Genomic DNA, 26,133 nt, shown 5'->3' with positions numbered 1-26,133 from the left:
TAAACGGGCCTCAACTATGCTTTACTAACCACTCCTCAGCTTCCCCATTCAGACGGGCTCTCTCTGCGGGGACTTGGCAGCGCACCGATCCCCGGGGCCACGCCGGGCCCGCCGCACCCGCCCAGGCCCAGTGGGTTCCCTCCCCGCCGTGCCACAAAGCCCGGCCTGCGTGGTGCCATCGCAATGGCAGAAACGGAATCCTGACCGTCTGTGTCGTCCTCTGCAAGCGGGGAGGACAGCAGCACCAGCGCCACAGGCTGCCCCCGCGACACTGAAAGCCCTTAGAACTGTGTTTCGTCATCAGTCACTCAATAAATATTAGCGGTCATACTCGCTCATACTTCCTGTCGTTTTTTAAGTTCTTGGGAACGACGCCGTCTTCCTGCTCACACACACCCTTGTTCCCGCTTCCACCTTCTCTGCCCCTTTCCGGCCCGATCTGTCAGCAGAAACGGGGGTGCTTGGCGCCCCGGTCCCTCGGCACGGTCGCCGCTGCCATGAACATTCAGTTTCATCCTGGCTCGTCACGATTCACGTGCGGGACCCCAGCTCGGGTCTGAGCGCATCGCCGCCTCTCCTGGCATCCCGGGCCTCTCCTCAAACTCCGTAACACCGTTGCACGCACCCTTCCCTCCACCTGGAACATTCGCACACGTCTGTAATGGGCGAACTCTTACTCATCTTCTCCTCTGGAGGAATGTCGCCCCCTACGTGACAGCAGTCAGCAGCGGCCATCAAGTCTGCTTGGCGTCAGGCCTTGTTCTAGGGACTGGGACGCAGAAGACCTTCAGACCTGTGGTAAAGAATCCTACAGATGTCCTCTTTTCAATGAGGCAGTTTGGGAAGGCTTCCTGAAGGAGGAGGCATTTATGGTGATAATAAGGAAGAGGACGTAGCCCCTTTAAAAGCTGGGGTCGGGGCTTCTAGGCAGAGGAGACAGCAAGGCGTTTCGGAAACAGAAAGGTGGCCAGTATGGCTGGGAGCTTTAGAGATGGGAGTGATCTAGCCGGCAGGTCCGTCAGGACACGTGCTGGGCTGTGCGGAGATTTCATGTTAAGAATAATGGGATGCCATTGGTGAGGGGTCTGGGACGTGAGCATCCCAGGCAGTGGTTGGGGCATGAGGGACTGGCTGTGGGAGTTGAGCAAGGAGGCTTCTATGTGGTGCAGGCCGGAGAAAGTGCGGGAGAGGGGCTGGCTGGGGTGGGGGTGGCGGGATGGCCCGAGGCAGGGCTCAGGGTTCGCTGGTGGCGGGGATGTGTGGTCTGTGGCCTCAGCTGCCGGCTGGCGCTGGCCCGGAGATGGAGAGGCCAGGAGGGACTGGCTCGGGTCGGGTGCTGGGGAGGGGAGAGGGAGAGAGGGAAGAAATCGCAGATCTGAGCTGGCTGCGAGGCATCTGAGGGCCGGCAGGTGTGGCTGGGCGTTCGGGGATCCGGGGACGGGGCTTTCCGGTGGGGCCGTGGAGGCAGCAGGCCCTGCGGCCCAGCGAGGAGGAAGCTCTGTGCCGACACCGCCGGGCAGGCCCAGCGGAAGCCACAGGCCTGGAGGAAGTGAACCGCGCGCGTGGCCCCTGCTTTCCCCCGGCCCCTCCAGCCCTCCACAGCTGGGACTTAGCTTTTACTGGGAAGCCGGTGATTACGAGCTCCGAGACCTTCACCTCCTGGTGTGGAAGAGGCTGCCAGGTGAGTGGTCCTGGCATCTGAGCTCGTGGGAGCCCTCCGCTCGGGGCTTTCTGCTTCTCTGTAATGCCTGCGAGCCAGGGCTCTGCGAGGGAGGCCTCCTGGGGGCTTGTGGAAACAACCCCAGAGCGCACAGCCTCAGCCGAGGCCGCACAGGGAGGGTGTCAGGCTGGGCCCCTCCAGCCCCAGGCTTAGCAGTGGCCGTTCTTCCTTCCTGGGGCCGGACGGGCAGACGGGTACCATCCCCTGGTGTGGCCAGGCCGGCGACCTCGCTTCCCACTGCCGCCTCCCCTGAGCCCCACCCGGCATGCGGGCAAGAGAGGCCTCCTGGCTTCAGACGAAGGAACTGAGGCCCGGGGCAGGGAGGGGCTGCCCGGGGCGGGAAATGGCTTGAGGCCATCCCAGCTCTGCGCCTACTCCACGGCCGGCCTTCGGGGAGCTCGGCCCTATCTTGTAAAGACTTTTAGGACCAGAAAGGGGGGAGATTTGTGCAAAGTCACACAACGAGAACCAGCCTGGAACCTGGGCCGCCGAACCCCCAGGCAAGGCTCTTTCCTCTTCTCTGGGAGAGGAAAATTTGTCCTTCAGACGAGTCCTGTCCAGATGGAGGCTGGGGAGGTGAGGGGGTAGGGCTGGCCCACGGCGGCGTTCTCCCCCGTCCTTGACTCAGGGCAGGATGGAACCAGCAGGGGCCTGGTCCCTGGGCTGGCCGCTCGGGGGATGGGGAGGCTGTAGCCCCTGTGAAGGTCCCCATCTTTGGGAGCCTCCGCGGGGGCTGCGTCTGGCCACCATTCTGATGGCGGACACCCTGGCCCCAGTGTCTGTTCGGGACCAGAAACGCTGGGGAGAACGCAGGGGCTGAAGGGCGGGGAGATGCTGTGGGCTGCGCAGGAGAGGAAGTGAGCCCCGGGGAACAGGAAGGAGGTCGGGGCTGCTTCTGGACCGGCCCCAGCCTGCAGGGGGTGAGCCCGGACCCCTGCCTTTAATGAACACGCAGAGGGGGGCAGTGCCCGACCTGTGAATGTGGGCCCCCCCATGCTGGTGGGAGCCATGAGACCCCCCAAACCACAGAGAGGCCTGGGCGGGCAGGGCCAGGCCGCCCTCTGCAAGCCAGGCCTACGCAGACGGCACAGGAGTCGGGTGACACTGGCAGGCGAGCTTAGTCTGCTCATTCACGCTGTGCCCCCTGCCTCGGGCTCAGGGACCCGGAAGAATTGGTCCCATGCCTACTTCTCATGGGGGGACCTGTCCCCTTGCCTAGGCAGCCCCCACCCTCTCTCCCTGTGCCTCGGGGTCGGGAAGAAATGACCCACAGAAGGAGTGTGGGGCTCCTCGGACCTGATGCCCTCTATCCCCCGCACCCCCAGGGCCAGCAAGGGGCAAATGGAGTCAGAGTCCTACAACCTGCTGCAGCTCCCCAAGGTGACGGGCCCGCCGGTGGAGGAGGAGCTCTCCCAAGGTGCCATGCCCACGTGGGGCTGGGGGGCCGGCCGGGGCGGGGACCCAAACAGGCAGCTCTGGGCGCTGCCTTGCTTTCCAAGTCGTCATCTGAGCACCCGGTTCTGTTGGGCCCCTGCCAGTGCATCTGCTTCATCATTGACAGCCCCCTGCCCCTGCTTCTAGAAACTTCGGCAGGCGTCCCTGTGTCCTCATAACCACACGTCTCGATGTCAGTGGTGACGTTGAAGAGGGATTCCAGCAGCGGCTGTGTCTTTAGTCCCAGAGACGGCTCATTGGTTGCTCTGAGGGTGGGTGCTTCTGCCTCCTTGGCGTCCACGAGGAAACTGAGGCCCAGAAAGGAAGGTGGCAGGTAGCAGGTGTCTGTTACTGTAGTGGCCAGTGGACACCGGATGCCTCGTGGGATGGGGGCTTGCCGATCTGCTTCCTTCACGTGCCGGTCCCTTTGTGAAGCGGGTGGCCGGAGGATGGGGTAATGGCACAAGTCTGTTTTCTGAGCTGGGGGAGCTCGTGGCCGCTGCCCCCGGAATCTCCCACCCAGGGGACAGTCGGAAAGGACAGGTCAGGTGCCCCAGGCCGTCCTCACCCTGTCACAGGAAAGAAGCAACATAGGAAGCTATTCCAAAAGGTCCCGCTCAGCAGGGGCTTCAGGCGAACTTTCTAGAATTTATGTCACCTTTCAAACATAAGTATGAGGACGGAGAGAAAGAGTGAAATGATTCAAAGAGCAGATCGTGACTTGATCTAGGTGCTCTGAAGACAGCCTTTCGAGATAGGCGGGGCTGTGGAGAGACCCTGGGGGTGGCCAGTGTCGAGGGCTGACGTCCTGTGCTGTCCAGCTGTCCAGGGCTTTCTGTTTGTAGAGGGTTTGAGGCTGGAAAGCGTCAGGAGAAAAACTGCTGTTAGCAGTAGGCCTTAGTGTTGAAAAAAATATTTGTTTTTTGTTTTACGGTTGATTTAGAAATACTTGAAGCACTACTAGGCAGAGCTGGAACGTGGGATGATTCAGAGCGGCAGAAAACCTGCTCCGGGAAGGGGTGGGGGACACCACCAGAGCCGTCCAGCCACCCACTCCCCATGCGTGGGTCCAGAGCCTGCCGGTGCCCAGCGGGTTAGGTCTCCCTCCGTCTTATCAGGAGACAGGGGGCTGGGTAGTCCTTGAAGGTTTCCAGAACGTCTAGGAAAAGTCTTCAGCTGCGTCCTATGAAGACGGAGGTGTTTCATTTTGTGAATTTGGATAAGGCCATTCCCCACATGGTGACTCAGTTTCCCCCATGTTCTCTGAGACTAGATGATCTTACAGTTTACTCTTGGCCCTGATGTGTGTGGGTCCCATGAGTCCAAAATGTCAGGAAGCTGCCGGCCAGGGTCCCGGGGCTCGGAGGGTCAGCCGGGGCGGCCTCGGTGTCCTGCCCACACCAGGGAGCCAGACCAGACGCAATCGGAGTCTGCCTCGGCCCCTCGGTGCCCGGCCCCTGGGCTTGCGTGAGCCCCGCATCTTCTTAAGGGAGTGGGTAGAATCGCCAGATAAAACACAGGAGGCCGAGTTAAATTTGAATTTCAAACAAGGAATAGTTTTTCAGGCTAAGTATGTCCCCAAAATATAAATATTATGCCCGAGGATGAGCGGGTACTCAGGAGGGAAATGAGCGGGAAGGGCGTTTGGGGTGTGGCGGGGGCAGGTGGGCTAAGGAAGGGGCGTGGCGGGGGGAGGCGTATCTGGGGAATCCAAGTTACTCTGGACCTTTGGTGCTCAGGGTGTGTGTGCGCATGGGTGTGTACGTGTGCGTGCATGGGTGTGTGCGTGTGCACGTGCATGGGTGTGCATGGGTGCGTATGTGCACATGTGCATTGGTGTGTGCATGTGCACGTGTACATGGGTGTGTGCGTGTGTGTGTGCATGGGTGTGTGTACGCGTGAAGCAAGAGAACCAAATTTGCCTCGTGTCAAGGTGCCTGCCTCAGGTGACCTGCAGGGAGAGAGCTGCCCGGCCCCCTGCAGGGTCCCCACGCGGGTGTCACGCTCTCCTCTGCTTCCAGGAGAAAAGAGGAAATACCTGCCTCCCACTTCCCGGCAGGATCCCAAATTTGAGGAACTGCAAAAGGTACAGCAGCTTCCTGTGGTCTCTCTCCTCGGAGGTGGTATTTTGTATTCTTGGGGTGGGGACAGCGGGCCACCCCTGCCCTGTTTGGCCTCAGGCCAGCCAGTGGGGATCCCGCAGGTCCCCAGAAGATCTGCTGAATGACCGACTGCACGAAAGAACATTCATGGAGCACCGACAGTCTGCCTTCACCTAGACGATCCCAATAAGCCACACGAAGGTCAAAAGGGACCTGCTGTTTTGTATCCCGTGGAGGGGATAGTGAGGTTCAGAGGGGTCCCCTGACCTGTGGGGACACACGGCTGGCCAGTGGCCGACCAGAGCTGGAGTGTGACCCAGGCTCAAAACCTTGTGCCCTTCTACCTGTCCGAGGCCACGGAGAGCTGGCAAAATGGGCAGAAACGGGTGTGGGTCACCCGCGTCTGCCTGTCTCTCCTTGACTTGGAGTCTCCTGCTATGGCTGCTGGACCAGCTGAGCATAGGCAAGCTCAGCTCTCCGTTTTCCTCTGCCTTACTTCTCCAGTCTCCACATGGCCTTTCTGTTGCCTCCTCCAGGGAGGCCTCCCGGCCTGTACCACCTCCCACCCCCAGATTGTGGCCAATCCCCATCCCTGTCCCCTCGCTCCCTCCATCCCACCTTTCCCACCATCAGGCACTGGGACCCAGGGTAGGACCAGCACGGTCCCTCTGGAAAACCAGACAGGGCGCTGACACGTCTTAATTTGGGCCCCTCCAAGAGCTGATCCTGAGACCAGGGTTTGGGTGCAAGTAGTGAGTCGGGAGGTTAAGAGCAGGAGACAAGGAAAGCAAGTGGGGAAAGGAGATGGGGAGGGAGGGACCATAGGGGCAGGGGTGGCCACTGTGGGAGCTGAAGCCCGCGGGGCCCCTCTGGGAACAGGTGCGGAGGTGGAGGAGTTTGGAGGTTTCCTCACCAACTCTGGAGTAGCTGGTGCTGCTCCCTTAAAGGCACAGGGCTTTGCTTCCTGCCCTTCTGGCCTCTTGAGCCCAGGCAGGATAGGGTAGAGCCTGGGCAGAGCCACAGAGGGGAACAGGGGGTGCCCCCTAGCTGGAAGTCAGGGGATAGGGTGGGCCACCCACAGCCCCTGTGCCGGTGTCCTGGGGCTGCCACCACTAAGTATCAGAAACCACGTGGCTTCAAACAAGGGGTTGTTGGTCTCCCAGCCTGGAGGCCAGAAGTCCCAAGAAAAGGTGTGGGCAGGGGGTTCCTCCTGGAGGTTCTCAGGGGAAACCTATCCCTTGCCATCAGAGGTCTGTGACAACCCTTCGTGTCCCTTGGTGTGTAGATGTGCCACTCCACTCTTGGCCTCTCTTGTCACGTGGCCTCCTCTGTGTTCCCAGTATTGTGTCTCCTCTCCTTCTGAGCTCTCACCAGAACTGCCTGCTTCCTCTCCAGATTTCTACCCACAGCCTTTTCAAGGCAGTTTAGGCTTTTTCTATCAGGGGCTTTCAGAGCTCTTCCCAACTATCCGGTCCCACAGCCACCTCCCCAGGTACAGGTACCCAGTAGCTTCCCGGCACGGACACCTTGCACAGGACAAAAGACAACCCCACCGTTCCCTGGTCCCTGGGAGCCCAGAGTAGTCCCCTCACTCAGCCTGGGAGAGCAGGGAGGGCTTCCCAGAGGAGGTGATGTTTGACCTGGCCTTGAAGGATGGGTAGGAGTTGGTAGGAGGGAGGAGGGCATTCCAGGCTGAGGTTGGACCCGAGCCAGGTGGGGGACCAGGTGAGGACCGGTCCCAGGTCAGCTGTCCTGTTGGGGTCTGCAGGTGCTGATGGAGTGGATCAACACCAAGCTCCTCCCCGAGCACATTGTGGTCCGTAGCTTGGAGGAAGACATATTCGATGGGCTCATCCTGCACCACCTTTTCCGTAAGTGCCAGCCCTCAGGGCTGGGGCCCCAGCCCCCCATCCTGGCCCGCCCAGGCCCTTGTGGGTGGGCTTCTCACCCACTGAACGTCATGTGTGGAGTGCCTGCTGTTTTTGGGCTCCTGGGGTTAACAAAAGAACCCAGGTCCCCGGTCTTGGGCTGTACCTGCTGCCAAAGAAGGCAGGTCAGCAGTGAGATGCCCCGGGCGAGTAGAGGTGCATTGGGCCCCCACCCGGGGAGGAGGTGTCTCCATCTGGAAATGCCTAGTGCTCCCCAGGGCGCAGACCCCCAACCCTGCCCCCGATTACCCTCCCCCCTGCTGCTGAGGTGTCAGGTTTGGTCCTCACACCTTCCTTCTACACAAAGCTGTGAGGTCCCAGAGGGCAGGGGTGGGCCTGATTCTGATCCTCCGCCAGCCTGGGGCCTGGCTCAGCACTGGTTGGTCATGAAGCCCTGTGTAGTTGGCTACTCAATGCTCCCACCAGCCCCTTCCCCTGCCATGGAGCAAGTGTGGTTAATCCTCAGAGAAAACCCTATCCTGTTCGTGTCCCCAGTTTGCAGACGAGGAAACAGAGGCTTAGTCACTTGTTCAAGGTCTCAGAGTGAAGAAGGCGGGGGAGTCAGGATCTGAGCCTAGGGGTCAAGGTCACACTGCCTTGTAGAAAGGAGGTGCACAGAGCCGTACAGAGGGCTAAGGGAGTGGGGTCCAGATAGTCAAGGGGAAGGGCCAGGGGAGGGCAGCTCAGAGCGTGTGGACTTGCGCAGGTCACACAGCTAATGGTGCGGGGGGGACCCCCAGTGCCTTCTCCTCTTCCCCCACCGTCCTCCCCCTCTTCCTTCTGCTGCTGCCCTCCACCTCTCCCCTGACGCCTTCCCTGGCTCTCCTGCTCTCTCCTGCCCGTAGAGATGCTGACCGGGGTCAAGCTGGAGGTGGAGGAGATGGCTCTGACCGCCCCAAGCCAGAGGCGCAAGCTGGAGGTGGTGCTGGAGGCCATCAGCCGCAGTCTGCAGGCGGAGGAAAGGCAGCTCAAGTGGACTGTGGAAGGTAAGTGGGGCCTCGGCTGGGCCGGGGGCACCCGGGTCCCTTTGCACCAGTGGCCTCTGTTGCCCCAGCGTGCGTGCACACCTGCCTCTGTTATGGGGACACCCCGGGGGCTTGGAAGAAGCAGAAGCATGGCCTCCTGGGCGCAGTTGTGCACCTGCTGGGAGCGGACGGCCCTCTGCACCCCGGAGCGCGGCGGCGCGGCGGCGCGGCTGCAACCGAGCGCTCTGTTGAGCGGCGACAACGCAGTCAGCGATGCAGCTCCCGTTTGAGTCCCAGCACCACAAGCCCCACTTCCCTTGTCCGATGGGTGCTACCAGTCTCTTTCATTAGCTGATTTAAGTCATACCTGCAGGGCTGGCTTGTGAGAATGAGCATGAGCCCAGCACCCAGACCCCCTCCCCCAGCCTGCGGGCGGTTCCGTACGATGTTCCTGCCATTCAGAGCGCCACATCCCTCCCATTTTCCAGATGAGAACACTGAGGCTAAAAGGGGTTTGGTACCTTCTCCAGGGCTGCTGGTGATGATGGAGCTGTTTTCAAGCCGTTTTGGTTGGGTCTCATGCCATTGCCTTGACCATGGTGCTTAAAGACTCACTTTCAGTGACCGATGTGCATAATGTCAGCCCTGAGTTATGTCAGGCTCACCAGAATCCAGCAATTCCTCCAGTGAGGGCCCCACTGGAGGGCATCAAGTTGCTCACAACTGTCGGCAGGGACTGGGTCCGAAGCCCCGTCTGCACAGTGCCTCGTGCCCAGGGGCCGCATCCGCAGGGCAGGCTGCTTTGGGTTCAGAATGAATGTCTCCACACCTCTGCCTTCCAGAAGGCTGGACACAGACAGAGCTCCTTGGTCTTCAGAAGGTGGTTGTGACCGCAAGGAGACAGCCCCAGCTTTGGCGACTCCTCGGTTCTGATCTGTGTCCCCTCGCCTCCCAGCCATCTTCAGCAAGGACCTGCTGGCCACCTTGCATCTGCTCGTGGCCTTGGCCAAGCATTTCCAGCCTGACCTGCGCCTCCCGACCAACGTCCAGGTGGATGTGATCACCATGGAGGTACGAGGCTGGGCCCTGGGGGACCACTGTGTGTAGGCTGAGCATTTTGGATCCATATCCCCATACCCTGTATTGGGGGGTGCGGCATGGGAGGGGCCTGACCCTCCCTTGAGAGAGATCACATCCCTCCAGGACCGCCGTGGGGGCTGGGCTGGAGCTGTGGGTGGGAACGTCAAGTCCGGGAGGCCTGTAAGTGGGTCTGCGGGCCGGCTGGTCCCACTTAGCTCAGCAGATAGCGTCTGCCTGGGGCTGTTAGGAAACTCCTGGTTGATGGCAGCCTTGTCACGTGGACCGTAAGTGGTCATCTGCTCATGGCCTTTCGGGAGGCTTCACAGCCTTGGCCTACATCACGACAGTGTTGTCCCTTGGTCACTATGGAGGGCTGTGACCGGGCAAGGGAACCTTCTTGGGTTTCTCCACCCACGGGGCCCCCTCGCTCGAGCCCACTCACAACTGGCGCTGAGGTTCATGTCCCCAGAACCACGGCTTCTCCCTCAGGCAGACTTTGAGCCCCACACTCCCTGCCCCAATCTCTGAGTACCTGGTGAGCAGTGGTCTTCGTATTTCTTAGATAAATCAGAGGGACTCTATTCCTTTACTCCTTCCCTTTCTCATTCACTCATTCATTGACCCACGCACCCACCCGTCTACCCACACTTCTACCCAACCATCCATCCACCATCCACCTACCCGTCCATCCATCTGTCTATCCATCCATCCATCCATCCATCCATCCACCATCCACCTACCCGTCCGTCCATCTGTCTATCCATCCATCCATCCATCCACCATCCACCTACCCGTCCGTCCATCTGTCCATCCATCCATCCATCCACCCACCATCCACCTACCCGTCCGTCCATCTGTCCATCCATCCATCCATCCATCCATCCATCCATCTGTCCATTCACCCATCCACCTGGGATCACTCAATCATTATTCATATCAACTCATGTTCATTGACTCCCTATGAGCCAGGCACTGGGTGAGACTCTGGGGATACCCAGGGAACAAGACAGACATTATTCTCATCCTCATGGGATTCAAGGCTTTTAAGAAAGAAAGACAAATGATCCAGGCCACAGTGATGAGAGCTTCCAGGAACCACCCTGAGGAGGGGTTGAGGTAGAGTGAGCTGGATTCCTTGGGGCCGCTCGGGCCACTACAGTCTTCATGGCTGGAGTGGGTCCCTGAGTTTTCTGGGATTACTCAATTTCTTCCCCTTTTTTCTTTCTTAGAGCACCAAAAGTGGTCTGAAGTCAGAGAAGTCAGTGGAACAGCTCACTGACTGCAGGTGAGAGAAGATAGGGGGCCCACAGCAGAGACCAGGTTATGTTTTTTTGGGAATGGGCTGTGGGGCCTGGGGCCGGCGTCTGATCTACCTGACCTTTGTGGGAGGGGCCCTCCCACCTCTCTAGCTTTGTCTCAGCCCCCAGAGGGCCTTGCTGCCCCTCAGCACTGCTGGGCGCCCTTGCATCTCTCTGGGCCTCACAGGGCATGGCCCCTTATGGGCTGTAGGCACGCCCACCCTGCCGGCTCATTTCGTCCTCTGCACAACCCTACAAAACAGGCAGTTGAGCTTAGAAAAGGGGCCGTGGCTCCCGGTCCTGAGGTCACATCATAGCTGTTGCAGGCCAGGAGGAGAGCAGAACTGGGGGCGGAGGACCCCGATGCCATGTTGGTTCCCCCTCGCCTGGTGCACACGTGCTGGATATGGGTGAGGGAGATGCCACAGCATCATAGCAGGGGTCCGACCCCCTCTGGCCTCCCAGTGCCCGGAGACAAACGCACCAAGCACTCCCTCATACCACCAGCATTTACTGAGCACCTACTCTGTGCGGGGTTGGAGGCTCCCTCCTTGGGTGTCCGTGTCAGCCAGCTGTCCACCTGTTTACCTTCCGTCTGTCTGGGTGAGCAGGATGCTCTGCCAGTGAGCCCTGCCCTCTGCTCTCCTGGAGGTAAGGGGTCTCCCAGGCCGGGCTGGCCGGGTCTTTCTGGGGCGGTCTGAGAGTGGGCCTCGGAGTGAGAGCGGGCCTGACATTTGCTGAGTGACCGCTATGGGCAGGGTGGGCTGTGTAGATCCCGGGACCCGTTTGACCCTCGCAGAGCCTGACTAGGGGAGTCAGTTCTTTGTAGCTCACGGGCTTGGCATGCAGCCCGACCTGGGCTCGGCTCCCCCTCGGTGGGATGTGAGCTCTGTGACCTCCAACAAGTCACCTCCCACGGTGTTGAGCCTCAGCTCCTCTGAAAAAAACTCAGGGACCCCCCTCCAGCCATTAAGACTGTGGTGACCCGAGCAGCCCGAAGGAATGCAGCTCACTTGTGAAGGCTACAGGCCATGTGTGCAAGGGGGCCTTCCCCAACGTGGACCCCCTCCAAGCCTGGGGTCCCCCCATTCTGTGGCTCCCATGGGGAGTGGGAGGTACTGAAACCAACAGCAAGTTGATGGCCAGGGTCTGCTCTGACCCAAACTTGTGTGCTGAGCAGGGCGAAGGTCAGGAGGAGGCCCCTCGGGCCAGGGGGTCTGGTGCACACACAGGCCCATTTAACCTTCCCCAGGGCTGCCTCTGACCCAGTGAGGCTAGTGACCTCCCAGTCACTCCGCTGCTTGGTGGCGGTGACCCGGCTCCCTCTCCAAAGCCAGAGCTTCGGGCGGGGGCTTGAGCGGGAAGGTGTCGTCTGTTTGTGATACCACATTCCTGCCCCACCTGTGGCCCTACAGTCCTCTTTCTCCACACCTTTGTGAGCTCGGAACTCTGTGACGGCTCCCCTGGCGTCTCGGGCGCGTGGGGGCGTCTCTCCCTCCCGCACCCCGGTTCATGCTGATGAGCTCTGGGTCTTCGCTTGAGGCTGCCTCCTCTGCCCTGCACGGCCCGGTCTCCTCCTGGGGGCACAGGCACGGGGTGGGCGGCAGTTGGCTCCCCGCCGGGGACCACTGGGCCTGCTTTGGGCCCAGAGCGTTGCTTCTAAAGGGCGGGGCTGGAAAATCGAACCAAAGACAAAGGAAAACCGTTCAAAACAAGAAACACAGCGTGAAAGAAGCCAGACCCAGAAGAGGGTGTCCTGGTGATTTCACGGACACGGACTCCCAGAACAGGCCAGACGCATGCACGGTGGGAGGGGCCGGAGCAGCGGTAATCCTGGTGTGAGGGGGCAGAGCACGGGGGGCTGCTAGGAAGGGTCTGTATCGCACCTGGGTGCTGGTCCCACAGGGGATATGTAAAAACGCACCCGCAATCGACTTACAATTTGTGTGTCTGGTTGCACGTGTAATGCCTCCCGCCCCAACTAAAATGACAACCACAGAAATGACAAAACCCAGACCTCGCTCGGTGTGGAAACCTCCAGGGAAGGTGCAGGCCCCCTTCCGGCCGTTTGCTGTGCACCAGGGCCCTCCCTGCCCGCCTAGGAAGCTGCCGGGGAAGGCGGAGCCTGCCAGCTTTGTAGTCCGCTCTCCCCGTGCCAAGTCTGGTCATAGGAAGAAACACTAGGTCTGAAGACGGTATTTTTTTTTTAACCATTTCTTTGCCTTTCTCCCCCCACAATCTCCCTTTAGCACAGACCAGGACCAACCTGCAAGTGAGTACAATGGTAGCTGAAGGAGATCTTTTGCTCTCGGGTGCGTGCGAACGCAGACGCGGCGACAAGGCGTGCTTTGCGGGGCGTTCTCACCCCTTTGCACCCCTCTGTGTGTACCTTGAGGATTCTTCTGGTCCATTTGTCCCTCCTCCTGTCTGTCAATCTGTCCATGGATCTGGCTTTTTCCCCTCCTGATATCGCTCGTGGGGGGGGATTTAGAATCCCAGCAGTCTGAGGTGGGGCTGTTACACCGGAGGGCCTGGTTTCTGAGGCTTCCTCTCAGCAGCTGCGTGAACTTGGGCGAGGGTCTTAGCCTGCCTGTGCTTCAACTTCTCATCTGTGAAGTGGGATTAAGGACAGCTCCCGCCTCTTGGGCTGGTGATGAGGGTTGAAAGAATCTGTGAATGCGCTTAGCACGCTGTGGGGGCCTCATTGTGGCTGGTCTGGGACCGTGGCTGCTGCTTTTGTGACAGACCTCTTCACCCATCCATAGCAGCATTGGTCCGGCCATTCCTTCTTGCTTTTAATCATTTTTTAAAATAATTGTTTCTTTGAATTTTCTTTTCTCTGTTTTTTTTTTTTGGTACTGATGTGAACTTGTGGATTTTTTTTTCTTTTTTTACTTTTTTTTTTGAGAGAGAGAGTGAGGAGAGAGAATCTTTTTTTTTTTTTTAAGATTTTATTTATTTATTTGACAGACAGAGATCACAAGCAGGCAGAGAGGCAGACAGAGAGAGAGGAGGAAGCAGGCTCCCCGCTGAGCAGAGAGCCCGATGTGGGGCTCGATCCCAGGACCCTAGGATCATGACCTGAGCCAAAGGCAGAGGCTTTAACCCACTGAGCCACTCAGGCGCCCCAAGGAGAGAGAATCTTAAGCAGGTTCTGCACCCAGTGCAGAGTCCAGTATGGGGCTCAATCTCATAAGCCTGAGATTATGACCCTGAGTTCATGACCCTGAGATCATGACCTGAGTCAAAATCAAGAGTCAGATGCTTAACTCACCGAGACACCCCGCTTCCCCAGAACTCGTGGATTTTTTATTTGTTTCATATGTTTTAATCAGTATGGTGTTTTTTTTTTTTAATTTTAAAAAGATTTTATTTATTTATTTGACACAGAGAAAGAGATCACAAGTAGGCAGAGAGGCAAGCAGGGGGGTGGGGAAGCAGGCTCCTCGCTGAGCAGAGAGCCCGATGTGGGACTTGAACCCAGGACCCTGAGATCGTGACCTGAACCAAAGGCAGCGGCTTAACCCACTGAGCCACCCAGGCGCCCTCTTTTTTATACTGACATTGTACCATCTATAGCCAAAAAATCCTTTTCTAAAAAGATTTTATTTATTTGTCAGAGAAAGCGAGAGAGAGCACAAGCAGGGGGAGCAGCAGGCAGAGGGAGAAGCAGGCTCCCCGCTGAGCAGAGAGCCTGACGCGGGGCTGGATCCCAGGACCCTGAGGTCCTGACCTGAGCTGAAGGCCGCTGCTTAACCAACGGAGTCACCCAGGCGCCCCTCATTCCTTCATTCTGCAGTCAGTTGGCCGGGTCGGCTGCTCCTCTGTCCGTCCACTCACAGTCTATCCATCTACCCCTCCATCCGCTCACCACCCCCCATCCGCCCGCCCATCGTCCAACTGTCCATCCATCTACCCACCTGCCCGCCAGTCCGTCCGTCATCCCTGCTTCCTAACACGATCTTCCTTCCTAAGCCCTCCCCACTTAGGACACTCGGCTGTCTGGGCCGGGGGTTCCATGAGGGGCAGCCCACCTGCAGAGGCGGAAATAATGGCCCGCGAGGGGCTTCTGGGAACAGGCTGAGGGACGATGCGTCGGGGAGGGAAGGAGAGGGGAGGTGCAGGAAGGCTGGTGTGTGTGTGTGTGTGTGTGTGTGTGTGTGTGGCGGGTCGCGCAGTGAGGGGCAGGGACACCGAGCGGAAGCCCCTCAGCACCCTTCCAGCACACTCACGCTGTTCTGGCTCCTGTTACCCGAGCACCCACTTGCCTTTAATCTCGTGGCTCCTTTGGGGACACGGTTCCCTGGAGCAGGGACCACGCGGCCTGGAGGGAACCGCTGAGGTTCCCACCATGCTTGCGGGTGCATTTGAAAGGCCGTGCCGCTATCTGGTGCTGCCTTTCCTCTTTTGCTAACGAGGGAACGGAGGCACAGAGAGGTGACGTGACTTGCTCAGGGTTGCACAGCTGCTGAGTAGCAGAGCCTGAAGGTGATTTCTGCTAGCCAGCCCGGGCGTCTCCCTGGGGGAGACGTGTGGGCTGCAAATACGAGGAAGCCAGCTTGTGGGGAAAGGGCATGCGTCTGAGGACTCAGGCGTCAGAGGCAGGACGGGGCCTGAGCTGCTGAGCTGCCAAGATGCCTCCTTTGTTCCTGAGCCTCGCAGGCATGACTCAGCTGCTGAGGGCGCCGGCCTTTGCACGATGCAGGGCTCCATGTCCTCATTCTGCCAATTCAGAAGTGCTGGGGAGGAGACCTATGGGCCGAGTGTCCGTGTGGGCATGCTCAGCCACCTGTGGTCGCTCCGCAGTCCTGTGGGCCGAGCAGGGGACCAGGAAGAGTGGGGGGGGTGGGCAGCTTCCCAGAGGACAGGGTAGCGGCCGAGCAGAAGGCATCCACGACAGAAAGGGGGCCCGTTCGTGAAGCCCTACTGTGTGTGCCCAGCCTCCGGGCCAAGTGTGTTATGTGGCCCCAGATTTCCTCTCTGCAAACGACCCTGCCTTGTAGCTGATAACACCCACGCCTTGTAGGACACCAAGGCCTAGAGAGGGAGGCGGTTCCCTCTGGGCCATGCAGGGGGGAACGCTGACCCAGACAGACACAGGCCCGTTTTTTAAATTCAAGCAGCCAGAGGTAGGGGCACCTGGGTGGCTCAGTAGTTGAGCATCTGCCTTCAGCTCGGGTCATGGTCCCAGGGTCTTGGGATCGAGCTCCGCATCGAGCTCTCTGCTCTGCGGGAAGCCTGCTTCTCCCTCTCCCACGCCCCCTGCTTGTGTTCCCTCTCTCACTGTGTCTCTCTCTGTCAAATAAATAATAAAATTTAAAAAAAAAGAAAAAAAAAAGCCAGAGGTAGAACTACAGCTCCCTCCGGACTGGGGACCCTGAGAAACGTGTATGGAAATATGGCCCCTGTTTGGCACGAAGATAACAGCATGGTAATGAGGTGCTTATTGGCTCTGCCTGCAGAGGACGTCTTTGATGAATTATTTAAGCTGGCCCCAGAGAAAGTGAACGCGGTGAAAGAGGTACAAGAGATCAAAGCTCCGGGTCGCCCTCCTGCCCGTCCGCCTTGAGTCCTGGGGGGGTGACGGGGAAGGAACAAGGCCCCCGTGCCTCTCCTCTCCCGTGCTTCGGACCCCACGCTGGGGGCTTCCCATGCCCTCCCGAGCGGGAAGGTGGCAAACCCGAGCCCTGGGCTTCGGGGCTTGCTCTCCTCCTGGTAGGCCATTGTGAACTTCGTCAACCAGAAGCTGGACCGCCTGGGCCTGTCTGTGCAGAACCTGGACACCCAGGTAGGGACTCAGCTGTGGGGGCCCCCAGGGGGGAAGGGCCGTGGGGTGCAGGTGGGGGAGAAGTTCCCGTGGGGCCGTGGGAACCGGGGCCTGCTGCTGTGTGGCCCAGAATGTGTCGCCTCTCAGAGCCGTGGGGTCCTTCTCTCCAATGGGAGGTGGGTGTTGCTGGGAGGGACACTGTGGGGACCTCGTGAAACAGGGACTGTGAGTTTCCCTCTGCGGTTGGAGCTCCCCTCGTGTGTCTGCATTTGTTCATGGCGTCACATGCGAGGCACTTAGGGCCCTGCCCCTGCGGCCCCCCAGCTGCCCAGCACACCGTGGCTGCCTTACACCAAGTCCCGCCATGGGGCAGGACTGGAATCTTACCCAGTCAGCCTGGCGCAGGGGGCTGTGGCTTTCTAGGAGGAGACCGTGTGCCTGTAACGTTCCCTCTGCACAGAGGGGATCGGAGAGGCTCGTCGTCATCAGCCCAGGGCCTTAGGGGGGTAGTGGAGCCTGCTGGCCACTGGCCACGTCCACTGGCTGCGTGGGCTTAGATGTGGCGGCGTAGATGTGGCGTACGCGTTGGGCCCCCTGGTTTCTGCCTGTGTGGCGTGGTGGTCATAGGGGAGGCAGGTGGAGGCAGGCCTGGTTCCCCGGTGGGCTAAATGGCTTACGGCGATCTTAGCCAGAGCTAACAGGCTTCCCAGACACATCCCGGTATTAGCCAGCGAGGAACGGGGTCCCAGGTATCTGAAAGCAGTAACGCCCTCACTATGTGTGAGGCCCAGAACAAAGCGCTTTACATCCGGGTCCTCCCTGAATCCTCCTGATAGTCCCTGTGGGGGGAGCTCGTACTCCCCCATTTTATAGATGAGGACACTAAGACACAGAGATGTTGATGAACTCCTGTGAGGTCGCCCAGCAACAGAGCAGAGGACCTGGAGTTTGACCAGGGGGCTGAGACCACAGACTGTACACAGCAGCATGTCCCATGGTGGCCACAGAAGTCTGTGTGTGATGGGATGCTGGGAGGTGGCGGGCTAGCGACCCCAGGCTCTGGACCTGATGGGTACCAGATGGACACGTGTGGCCCCCTGGGCTTTAAGGACACCTCCGTCATATTATCTGCATGGCTTTGGGTTGGATTTCTCTGATCCTGGGGCTCCTCTTCTTTTAAAAGGAATTTAAGGAGACCAGCCTCATAGAATTGGAAGCGAGAAATAAGCTGATATGCCTCCAGTGTTCCCACAGATGACAAATTTGGGGTTTTATTGTTTTTTTTGTGGGTATATACAGGACGATCCCATAGGTTTCAATTTTACTTGATTCTCATCTTTCTCTCTCCCTTGGTGAAGAAAAGACTTTTGGAAAATAATATGTGGGAGGGCCATATAGAGAGACGGTCGGGTAAGGGGAGAAGCTGAAGTCCCTGGGATTTCGGGAGTGCTATCAGGGAATATCAGCAGAAAAGATTTCAGACCGAAGTAATAACATCAGAACAGACCCAATATGAGGAAATTCTATTAAGGACTTCAAGTGGAGGTTTTCCCTCCAATATCCAATCTTGTGTTTTGTGTCTTTGAAGAGATCGGGTAGGATTATGCTAGAATATGTGACGCCGACGGCAGGCAGGCAGCTTTATCTCTGAACGCACAGACCGAGCAGGCAGAAATAAGAATGTGGAAGCCAGCAAAACGAGCCCGTGTGTTGTTTCCTGCCTCTCCCGGAGGAGAAATTTTACACTCAACTCTGTTTTCTCCTGCGTTCTTATAGCTCACGGAACAGTATGTGGTTTAAAAAGCGATGTTTGGCTATTTCACCAATAATGTAAAAAGAGCTTTTTTTATTGAGCACCTGCTCTGTGCCAGGTGGCCTGTGAGTGCTTGCTACCTGCTGCCACCAATGTTTATGACACAGTGCAAGGTCGGGGATGTCGTCCTCAAGTCTCAGAAAGGCCGCTGAGACTCAGAGGGGGGTGCTACACAGCCTTCGGGAGGCAGAGCAGGCGCCCCAGGCCATCTGCCTCCAAGGCTCTCCCCTGCAGTTTGCAGACGGGGTCTTCTTACTCCTGCTGATCGGACAGCTGGAGGGCTTCTTCCTGCACTTGAAGGAGTTCTACCTCACTCCCGCCTCTCCTGCAGAAATGGTAAGTTCTCCAGATGTTGCCTCGATGGTCTACTCCTAAGCGGACAGACTTGCGCAGGGGGTGATACCAATGTCCTTTTTCACTTCCGGGTGAAGTGAAGGGTGAAGGGGAAGTTTGGTTATTCATTTATCTATCCGTCTGTCCACCCATCTACTCAATTCATCTGCCATTCCCCTGCCTGCCCATCCTGCATCTGCCTATTTATCTACTCATTTATCCACCCATTCATCCGTCCATCCGTCCATCCATCCGTCTGTCCATCCGTCCACTCGTCCGTCCATCCGTCCACTCGTCCGTCCATCCATCCGTCCGTCCATCCATCCGTCCATCCATCCATCCGTCCGTCCATCCATCCATCCGTCCATCCGTCCACTCGTCCGTCCATCCATCCGTCCATCTGTCCACTTGTCCGTCCATCCATCCGTCCATCCGTCCATCCATCTGTCCATCCATCCGTCCATCCGTCCACTCATCCGTCCATCCATCCGTCCATCCATCCTCACACCTATCCAGTGACTTGCCTATTCGCCCATCCACCCAGTTCACCCATCCATACCCCTGCCTGCCCATCTGTCCATCTACCCCCTGGTCAGCGGTGCCCATCTGTCCATCTACCCCCTGGTCAGCGGTGCCCATCTGTCCATCTACCCCCTGGTCAGCGGTGTCCATCTGTCCATCTACCCCCTGGTCAGCGGTGCCCATCTGTCCATCTACCCCCTGGTCAGCGGTGCCCATCTGTCCATCTACCCCCTGGTCAGCGGTGCCCATCTGTCCATCTACCTATCCAGCCCCCACCTGCTTCTGCACCTGATCCTTCATGTCTTGAGATCCTTCTTGGCATCAAGCTGTGCCATAGGGGCCACGAAGACAGCCCCACACAGCTCCTGTTTTTGAGGGCCCCTCCGTCTGTCCCCACTGTACTCCCAGTGATGTAGGGTTCCCCAGGGCCACGGTGAAGAGGGTTGGTTCGGGATGGGTGGGTCAGTGGAGGACCTGAAGGAGGGAGAGGTTGCTGTGATCTGAAGGGGTCACAGGAAGGCGTGGTGTTGCCATGTTGTCGGTCAGGGTTTGGTTTGCAGAGGGAGGGAGCAGCATCAGCAAAGGCTCAGTGTGGACAGAAGCATGGAAGTCCCAGGGTGGCGTCCTTCTGTGGTTTGTGCCACTGCAGGGGTGGGCCAGGGCCTGGCAGGGGTCTGGCTTCACAGGAGTCCGGAGTCCCCATGTGGCCCCTGCAGGCTGGCAGGCTGCTTGGGGAAAGGCTGCAGCAGCTCAGGCGGGAGGGGCTGGGTCCTGACCCGGGGAAGTGGGGGAGAGGATAGCAGTGCTGGTGGCAGTCACAGGTGCTGGTGGCAGTCACAGGTGAGCCTGCGTCCCCATGCCCAGCCCCCGCCGGGCGGCCTCCTGCTCCCCTGCTCCGCGCTCCCGCCCGCCGGCCTCCCCAGCCATCCCACAGGGCGCCACCGTGCTCGCGCTCCTGGCGCTCTGCCCCCTCGGGCTTCCACATAGGCTGTTCCCCTGCCGGGAAGGCCCTTTCCACAAGCGACATCGACCCGCCAGCAAGGGCAGGGGATTCTCACTATTCTGTAGGTGAGGGGCCACCCCGTGCCCTGTCAGTGGCCCCATGGCGGGGTAGGTGTGGCAGAGGAACAAGAAGCCTCCATCCAGTCCCCGCTCCCCCAGCCCAGGCCTGCCCCTCTGGCTTCCCCTCTGGCTTCCTGTCTTCCCCGCGGCTCCCCGTCCCTGCCCCGCCACCCCCCAGACCACACGCACGGGGTCTGGAGGCTCACGGAGGGGATGCCTCAAGGGCAGGTGGTCCCGGGGACCCCGGTCTGCTCAGGGGACCGGCCTGGAGTCTTCGTGGGCATCAGCCCTACCAGGTGACGCTGGAGGGGTGGCTGAGATGGGCTGGAGCCCTGGGCGGGAGGCGCCCTGCCTGGACCCCAGGTGGCCTGCTTTGCTCTGTCCCCTCCAGGATCCCTCGGGCCCGCTGGGAGGCAACCCCTTCAGTTCTCCACAGCAGTGGCTCTTTCTACAGAACAGGAACACGGAGCAGGGCAGGGCCAGTTCCCAGCCAGCTTATGGGCTGTTTGTGGGAAAAGAAATGATGTCTCCCCTTTGTCCTGCCTGTGTCCCTGGGGAGGGTGAGAGCCGAGGTCCTGGGGATGGGTCAGACCGGTGGCCTGCCTCTGGAGTGTGAGGCTCTGTCCTGGCTTTGCTGCCTCCTACCCCGGGGCCCGTCATCCAGGCCCCTCCCCCACACATCCACAGCCTTGTCTGTCAGTGTCCCACGGACTCTAAAATCCGTGGCTGGAGTGGGCTCATGGCCCCCAGGGACATCGGGAGTCAGAACGCTTGTCCCTGGCTTGTCACTGGGGTTTGCGAGCCTGCCAAATATTGGGCAGAGGCTTTGAAGTCCTGTGAAGCCCAACCGCCGAGTAACCAAGAGGGGACACCTGTGCTGTTCCGGGTCCTGGTCTGGGCCCCTCCCCCAGGCTCCACCGTCCTGCCTTCTCCCCCGCCTCAGCCTCCCCCTCTCAGCCTTCACACGCCTGGTCCTCTCACATCTTCAGGTCTCTGCCCAGACAGTTCCTCTGCCTCCCCTGCCTCCTACTTTGTTCCAACCTGCTGAGCATGGTTGCGTGTCCATTTTACAGAGGGGAAAGCAGAGGCCCTGAGAGGCTCTGGGACTTGCTCAGGACCGTGCTGCTACTCACTGGCGGTCCTGACACAGGGACTGGCCTTCTGGGCCTTCTGACCCTTGGCCCCTGTTCTTGCCCTTGAACCCTGGAGATGCAATCCTTCGTGGGCGTGGCCTCTCCCTTCCCAGGAGGCACAGGTGGTCTTGACGTGAAGATTGATTCAGGGCTCTGGTTCTCCAGAGCTCGGACCTGGGATGTGGAGCCAAGAGCCTGGAGCCGTGTAGCGTTTGTGTTTCCAGTGGTGGCAGCGGGGACAGCGGTCAGCACTCACTGTCTCCTGGGGTCACTGTCTCCTGGGTCTCCTGGACCGTGTCAGTCAGCTACTGCCACAGAAATGCCGCGTGACAAGCCACCTGGACGACGGGCGGCTCACCTAACACCTCGGTCGTGCATCCCACAGAGCTGCGGGTGGGCTGGCTTTGGCTGGTCCTGGCTCGGCTGGGTTCGGCTGGGGGTGGTCTAGCTTGGTGCTGTGGGACCGCCCTGCCACTGTCCTGGGCCCAGCGTGGTTTCCTTGTGGGGATGGCAGAGACACAGGCGACTAAGCCAACACAGTTGGCATGACATCACCTCCCACTCGTCCTGTCGGCCCGGGAGTCCCCGTGGCCCCAGCGCCCGGGCTTGCCAGCCTCTGGTGCCAGGGCTCCCTCCCCATTTTGTCCTTGGAAGTCAGAGTGAGCCCCACGGGCGACAGAGGAGTGTGAGCCTCTCTCCAGCTGGGAAAGGGTTGGTCTGAAGCCGGGCCAGTGGAAGGTCCCAAGAGGGTCGGAGCCCAGCCTAGGCGGTGGAGGGGACCCACAGACAGAAGGCAGAACACGGCGACACAGAGGCAGGGGAGAAGGCAGGATGGTGGAGCCTGGGGGAGGGGCCCAGACCAGGACCCGGAACAGCACAGGTGTCCCTGCTTGGTTACTCAGGGGTTGGGCTTCACGGGACTTCAAAGCCTCTGCCCAATATTTGGCAGGCTCGCAAACCCCAGTGACAAGCCAGGGACAAGCGTTCTGACTCCCGATGTCCCTAGGGGCCATGAGCCCACTCCAGCCACGGATTTTAGAACCAGCTTCCCAATCTGAGCCACTTACCTCCAGGGGGAGAGAAGCAGCCTCTTCGCTCAGACCCCAAGAATGAATTTTTATCGGGGACTATGGACAGTCGCAGCCACGGGGAGAATGATCAAAATGCAGAGGAGGTCATTAGCTGAAGGGGGCGGGGACCGCCGCGCTGTCCGCCGGGGGGACACCGAGGAATCATTATCTCAGCAGAGTGCCCCTCGAGACTGCATGTCTCATTATCAGACCTGCCTTGCCACCAGTGTTTATGTGATCCTGTCATTCCTTCCGGGAAGACAAGCGAGGGACAGAGGGAGGGAGGTGACCGTCTGCTCGGCGGAAATCAAAACACCGGCCCCGGGAATCGTGGGCTTCTGCCCACATTCAATTATTTCTTCCTGGGAGGATCTGAGTGCACGCTCCTGGATGACAGCCTTCCCTCAGCTCCGCACAAGGTGCTGGTTTTGCTTTTATAACCTCAAGCCGTGCATGGAAGGGAAGGGACACCTGGGCAGGGAGTGTGCTGAGGCATCTCGGGCTTGCGGCGGCTCCCTGGGCTCCGGTCGGGCATGGGCTTGATGCCCAGAAGCGAGTGTGATGGTTTTCGTAGCATTGGGAGGCATTGACTCCATGAGCTCGGGGAGGGGTCCGGTTTGGCCCCTGCTGAACCGCCAGCCATAATAGATGCTCAGTAAATGTATTTTAACTAAGTGAGTGGACAAAGTGTTTTCGAAATACGGGTCCTCCCAGACGCTCCAGGACAGGTGGGTCCTGTCCAATAGCTTTGGGGTCCAATAGCTTTGCCCCCGCAATGAACCATTGCCCCCAGGCAGAGGACAGGGTCTTTTTGATTGCTTTGGGGCACCAGGGAGAAACTAGCCACAAATAGGGAAAATTCCCCTCACAGAGTATGGGCTCTGAGCCTAGGGCTGTCTGGGCTCCCCCAGACCCCCACCCAGCACCCCGGATCAGGACACAGGGCAGATGGTGGTGACTCCACTTTGCAGGTGGGCGAGGTAGGCCCGGAGGTTGCCAAGTGACTTGCTGGAGGTTACCCCATGACCAGGCAGGGGCCTGAACCCATGTGTGCCTAGACAGGGGACGGCTGCTGCAGCCTCCAGCCCATTTAGCTCCGACTTCGGAGTGAGACAGACCTGGTTCCGCCACTTTCCATCTTGTAAGCTTGGGTGAGCCCCTTGGCCATGCTCTCCTCAGCTGTGCTTTGCCCCTGGAACTCAGCTGTTTCCCTGGGGGCCTCCGTTGCCTACAGTGCCGGGGCTGCATCAGAAGAGGCCAGTATGAACCTGTGTTCTTTCCCCTGTGTTCTCACCCAGCAAGACTTACCTCTAGGCATCACCTCCTCCAGGAAGACTTCCCTGACTTCCAGACCTCTCCATACCTGCCTTCCCCACTAGAGATGTCTCCTTGAAGTATGAGGCACACGATGAGTGATGGGCGGGCCTGGGAGTTGGGGACCTGGGCCTGCGTTTGGGACTAACATCTGTTGGGGTCTTATCACAGCTGCACAACGTCACCCTGGCCCTGGAGTTGCTGAAGGACGAGGGTCTGCTCAACTACCCCATCGACCCCAAAGGTGAGCGCGTGGCGCCCAAGGGAGCTGTGGAGTCGGGGGACGCCTCTGTCGGGGTAGGGCTCTTGCTTGGCCGGGGGGTTCCCATGATGGGGGGTGCTGCGCCCACAGCTTCCACCCCCCCCGGAGGAGGGGGCCTGGGGACCTGGGGTAGACTGTCCAGATGGATGAGACCTTGAGGGAATGTATGTGGGGGGCACCGCATAGGCAGGGGAGGACGGGGTGGGAGAAGGCAGGGCCCTGGGATGGATCCCGGGACTCAGGCTTAGCCTGACCAACAGTCCTGCTTGCCCCCGGGTTTAGCTCTGACGTCCCGTGTCCCAGGAAGCCCTTTGGTCCCAGGCAAAGTGGGACGGTGGTCACCCCCTTCCTCGCCCCGGCCGAGGCCTGACCGGCTGTCCCACTCTCCTCCGACCCACAGACATTGTGAACAAGGACACCAAAAGCACACTGCGGGTCCTGTATAGCTTGTTTCAAAAGCACAAGCTGAAAGAAAGCACGGACAGCGCACCCCGTGGATCCCCGAATTAATCCCAGAAGCTGCTTCGGAGCCTGCCTGCACACCAGCGGGAAGGCCCCAGACGGCTCTGCCCCCGAGGCCCGGCCCTGTCCGATGCCTGTGCCCCACCCCCACTCCTGTGTCCTTCTGAGTATCTCTGGATTCAGCAGTCATGCATGGATCAGTTTTGAGCCAACCTCCAGCCTCGCTCAGTTTATATTAACAAGTGTTATTTCTGGGAGGGATCTGGGGAGCCTGCAGTGTCCTGGGAGAGACGGTTCCGTCCGCACGGGTACGAGCTCCCCTCCCCACTCACCCCACCCAGGGCAGCTCGCCTTCCCACGGGGCCAGGCATGGAAGGTGCTCCGATTCCCATCTCTGAGGGCACCTGTGGGGCCACTGAGAGCCCAGTGATGCTGACCTTCCCACGGGCTCAGGGCCTGATCTTGGCAGCAGAAAGAACTCTCGGGGGTCAGGGTGGATGGCCAGAGGCCCCAGCCTGCCCAGTCAGCTACTGCCAGCCTGCCCCTCAGGCTGATGGGTGTGGCTCCAAAACCAAGCTCTGGAGCCTTTTGGGGAAGTTAAGTCAGTTACTCGCCAGAGGAACCGTGGCTCAGGCCCTCCTCAGGCGGAGAAACCTGCCCAGATATCCCAAAGGAGAAATCTTTGTGGTCTCCCAGTCTGTCCCGTGGGGCGGGGGGGCTTGCTCTCTCTCTGGTGAGACTTGGCACCTGCTGCCTTTGCAAAGAGTACGTCCCTGGAGGAGGGCTGACTGTGGCTGTCCCAGTACCCGACGTTGGTGGGGAACCAGGCAGGACAAGGCATGGGGGGCAGGGGGCAGGGCTGGCAGGGAGGGCTGAAGTGGGCACCCTGAGCCTGCTGCTGGGCGTCTCCCCTGCGTTCCCAGCTCTGGGTCCCTGTGGAGGACAGAGCCCGTGAGGTCTGGGGTTATCAGTTTGACGTCTTTGGATTTGGGGAGGGACTTTGTGGTAGGGGGCTGGTGTGGGCCAGGCCATCTCTACCAGACCAGCTGGTGGGGCTTGGGAAGACATCCCACAGGGAGTGACGTCAAGAGCCCTTGGAATTGGTGTCTGAGTGTAAGACGGTCTCAAGTGGTCTTCCTTCCTCTCTGCCCTCATCCACCTGCTCCCTTCCCCTCCTGATTCACAGGCAATCAGGTTTAGAGGAGGTCTTGAGGGTGGGGCCCCCATGGTGGGATCAGCGTCCTAATAAGAAAAGTAAGAGATGCCAGCGCTTTCTCTCACCCTCTGCTACGTGAGGACACAGCAAGAAAGTGGCTGTCTATGAGCCACAAGGAGGGCTCTCACCAGCCCTGAATCTGCCGACACCTCGATCTCGGACTTCCAGCCTCCACAAATGTAAGAGATACATGTCGGTTGCTTAAGCCCCTAGTCTGATAAAAAAAAAAAAAAAAAAAAAAGTATTTTATTTGTATTTTATCATAGCAGCGGGAGCTGCCCGACTCGGAGTCACCACATCATGTGTCATTAGGGAAATAAAATGAAAACCATGGGAACTACCGCTGTCCACCTCCTAGAAAGGCTAAATTGAAAAGTCCAACAATTCCAAGTGTGGGCAAGGATGTGGAGCATTCTCGTCCATGCCTGGTGGGAATGCCAATCGGTACCTTTACTTTGGAAAGGCGTTTGGCAGTTTCTTCGAAACGAAAACAGACACTCACCGTAGGACCCAGCCGTTTCACCATTAGGTGTTTATCCCAGGAAAATGAAAACACGTGTCCACACAAAGACTTACGTGTGAATAGCAGTACTGTTCACCAAAACCTCAGACTGGGAAGGACACAAGGGACCATACGCTGGTAAATGCATTA

The 26,133-nt window shown here is 59.1% G+C and overlaps 1 protein-coding gene across 4 annotated transcripts; it reads left to right on the top strand.

The window, feature by feature from the left end:
- Positions 1–1,440: 1,440 nt before the first annotated feature.
- On the top strand, positions 1,441–24,477 carry PARVG (parvin gamma). Of its 4 annotated transcripts, XR_006607781.1 has the most exons (14): positions 1,441–1,681; positions 3,046–3,137; positions 5,176–5,240; positions 7,025–7,127; positions 8,030–8,170; positions 9,105–9,220; positions 10,459–10,514; positions 12,777–12,799; positions 15,990–16,048; positions 16,247–16,315; positions 18,342–18,443; positions 23,526–23,621; positions 23,713–23,785; positions 24,204–24,242. XR_006607781.1 is itself a non-coding variant. In XM_004771150.3 (13 exons), the coding sequence occupies exons 2-13, from the start codon at positions 3,062–3,064 to the stop codon at positions 24,311–24,313; spliced, it is 993 nt and encodes a 330-aa protein (XP_004771207.1). In that variant the 5' UTR covers positions 1,454–1,681; positions 3,046–3,061; the 3' UTR covers positions 24,314–24,477. The 4 variants fall into 4 exon arrangements, 3 of the variants coding, with proteins under 3 accessions (XP_004771207.1, XP_012900581.1, XP_044939666.1); XM_004771150.3 differs by lacking the exon at positions 23,526–23,621 and having other exon boundaries at positions 1,454–1,681; positions 24,204–24,477; XM_013045127.2 differs by lacking the exons at positions 1,441–1,681; positions 23,526–23,621 and adding an exon at positions 3,302–3,426 and having other exon boundaries at positions 24,204–24,477.
- Positions 24,478–26,133: the final 1,656 nt, after the last annotated feature.

The sequence above is a fragment of the Mustela putorius genome, unplaced genomic scaffold (assembly GCF_011764305.1).
Source record: "Mustela putorius furo isolate JIRA1106 unplaced genomic scaffold, ASM1176430v1.1 tig00000738_pilon_pilon_pilon, whole genome shotgun sequence".
In the NCBI taxonomy this organism is placed as follows: Eukaryota; Metazoa; Chordata; class Mammalia; order Carnivora; family Mustelidae; genus Mustela; species Mustela putorius.
The sequence above is the reverse complement of the archived record's forward strand: the minus strand, read 5'-3'. Positions and strand labels throughout refer to the sequence as shown.

Excerpts from the sequence above, each read along its gene's own strand:
- PARVG (XM_004771150.3), top strand. The coding sequence starts at position 3,062 with ATGGAGTCAGAGTCCTACAACCTGCTGCAGCTCCCCAAGGTGACGGGC. Across the intron at positions 12,800-15,989 it reads AGACCAGGACCAACCTGCAA|AGGACGTCTTTGATGAATTA; the intron begins GTGAGTACAATG and ends CTCTGCCTGCAG. Across the intron at positions 18,444-23,712 it reads CCGCCTCTCCTGCAGAAATG|CTGCACAACGTCACCCTGGC; the intron begins GTAAGTTCTCCA and ends GTCTTATCACAG.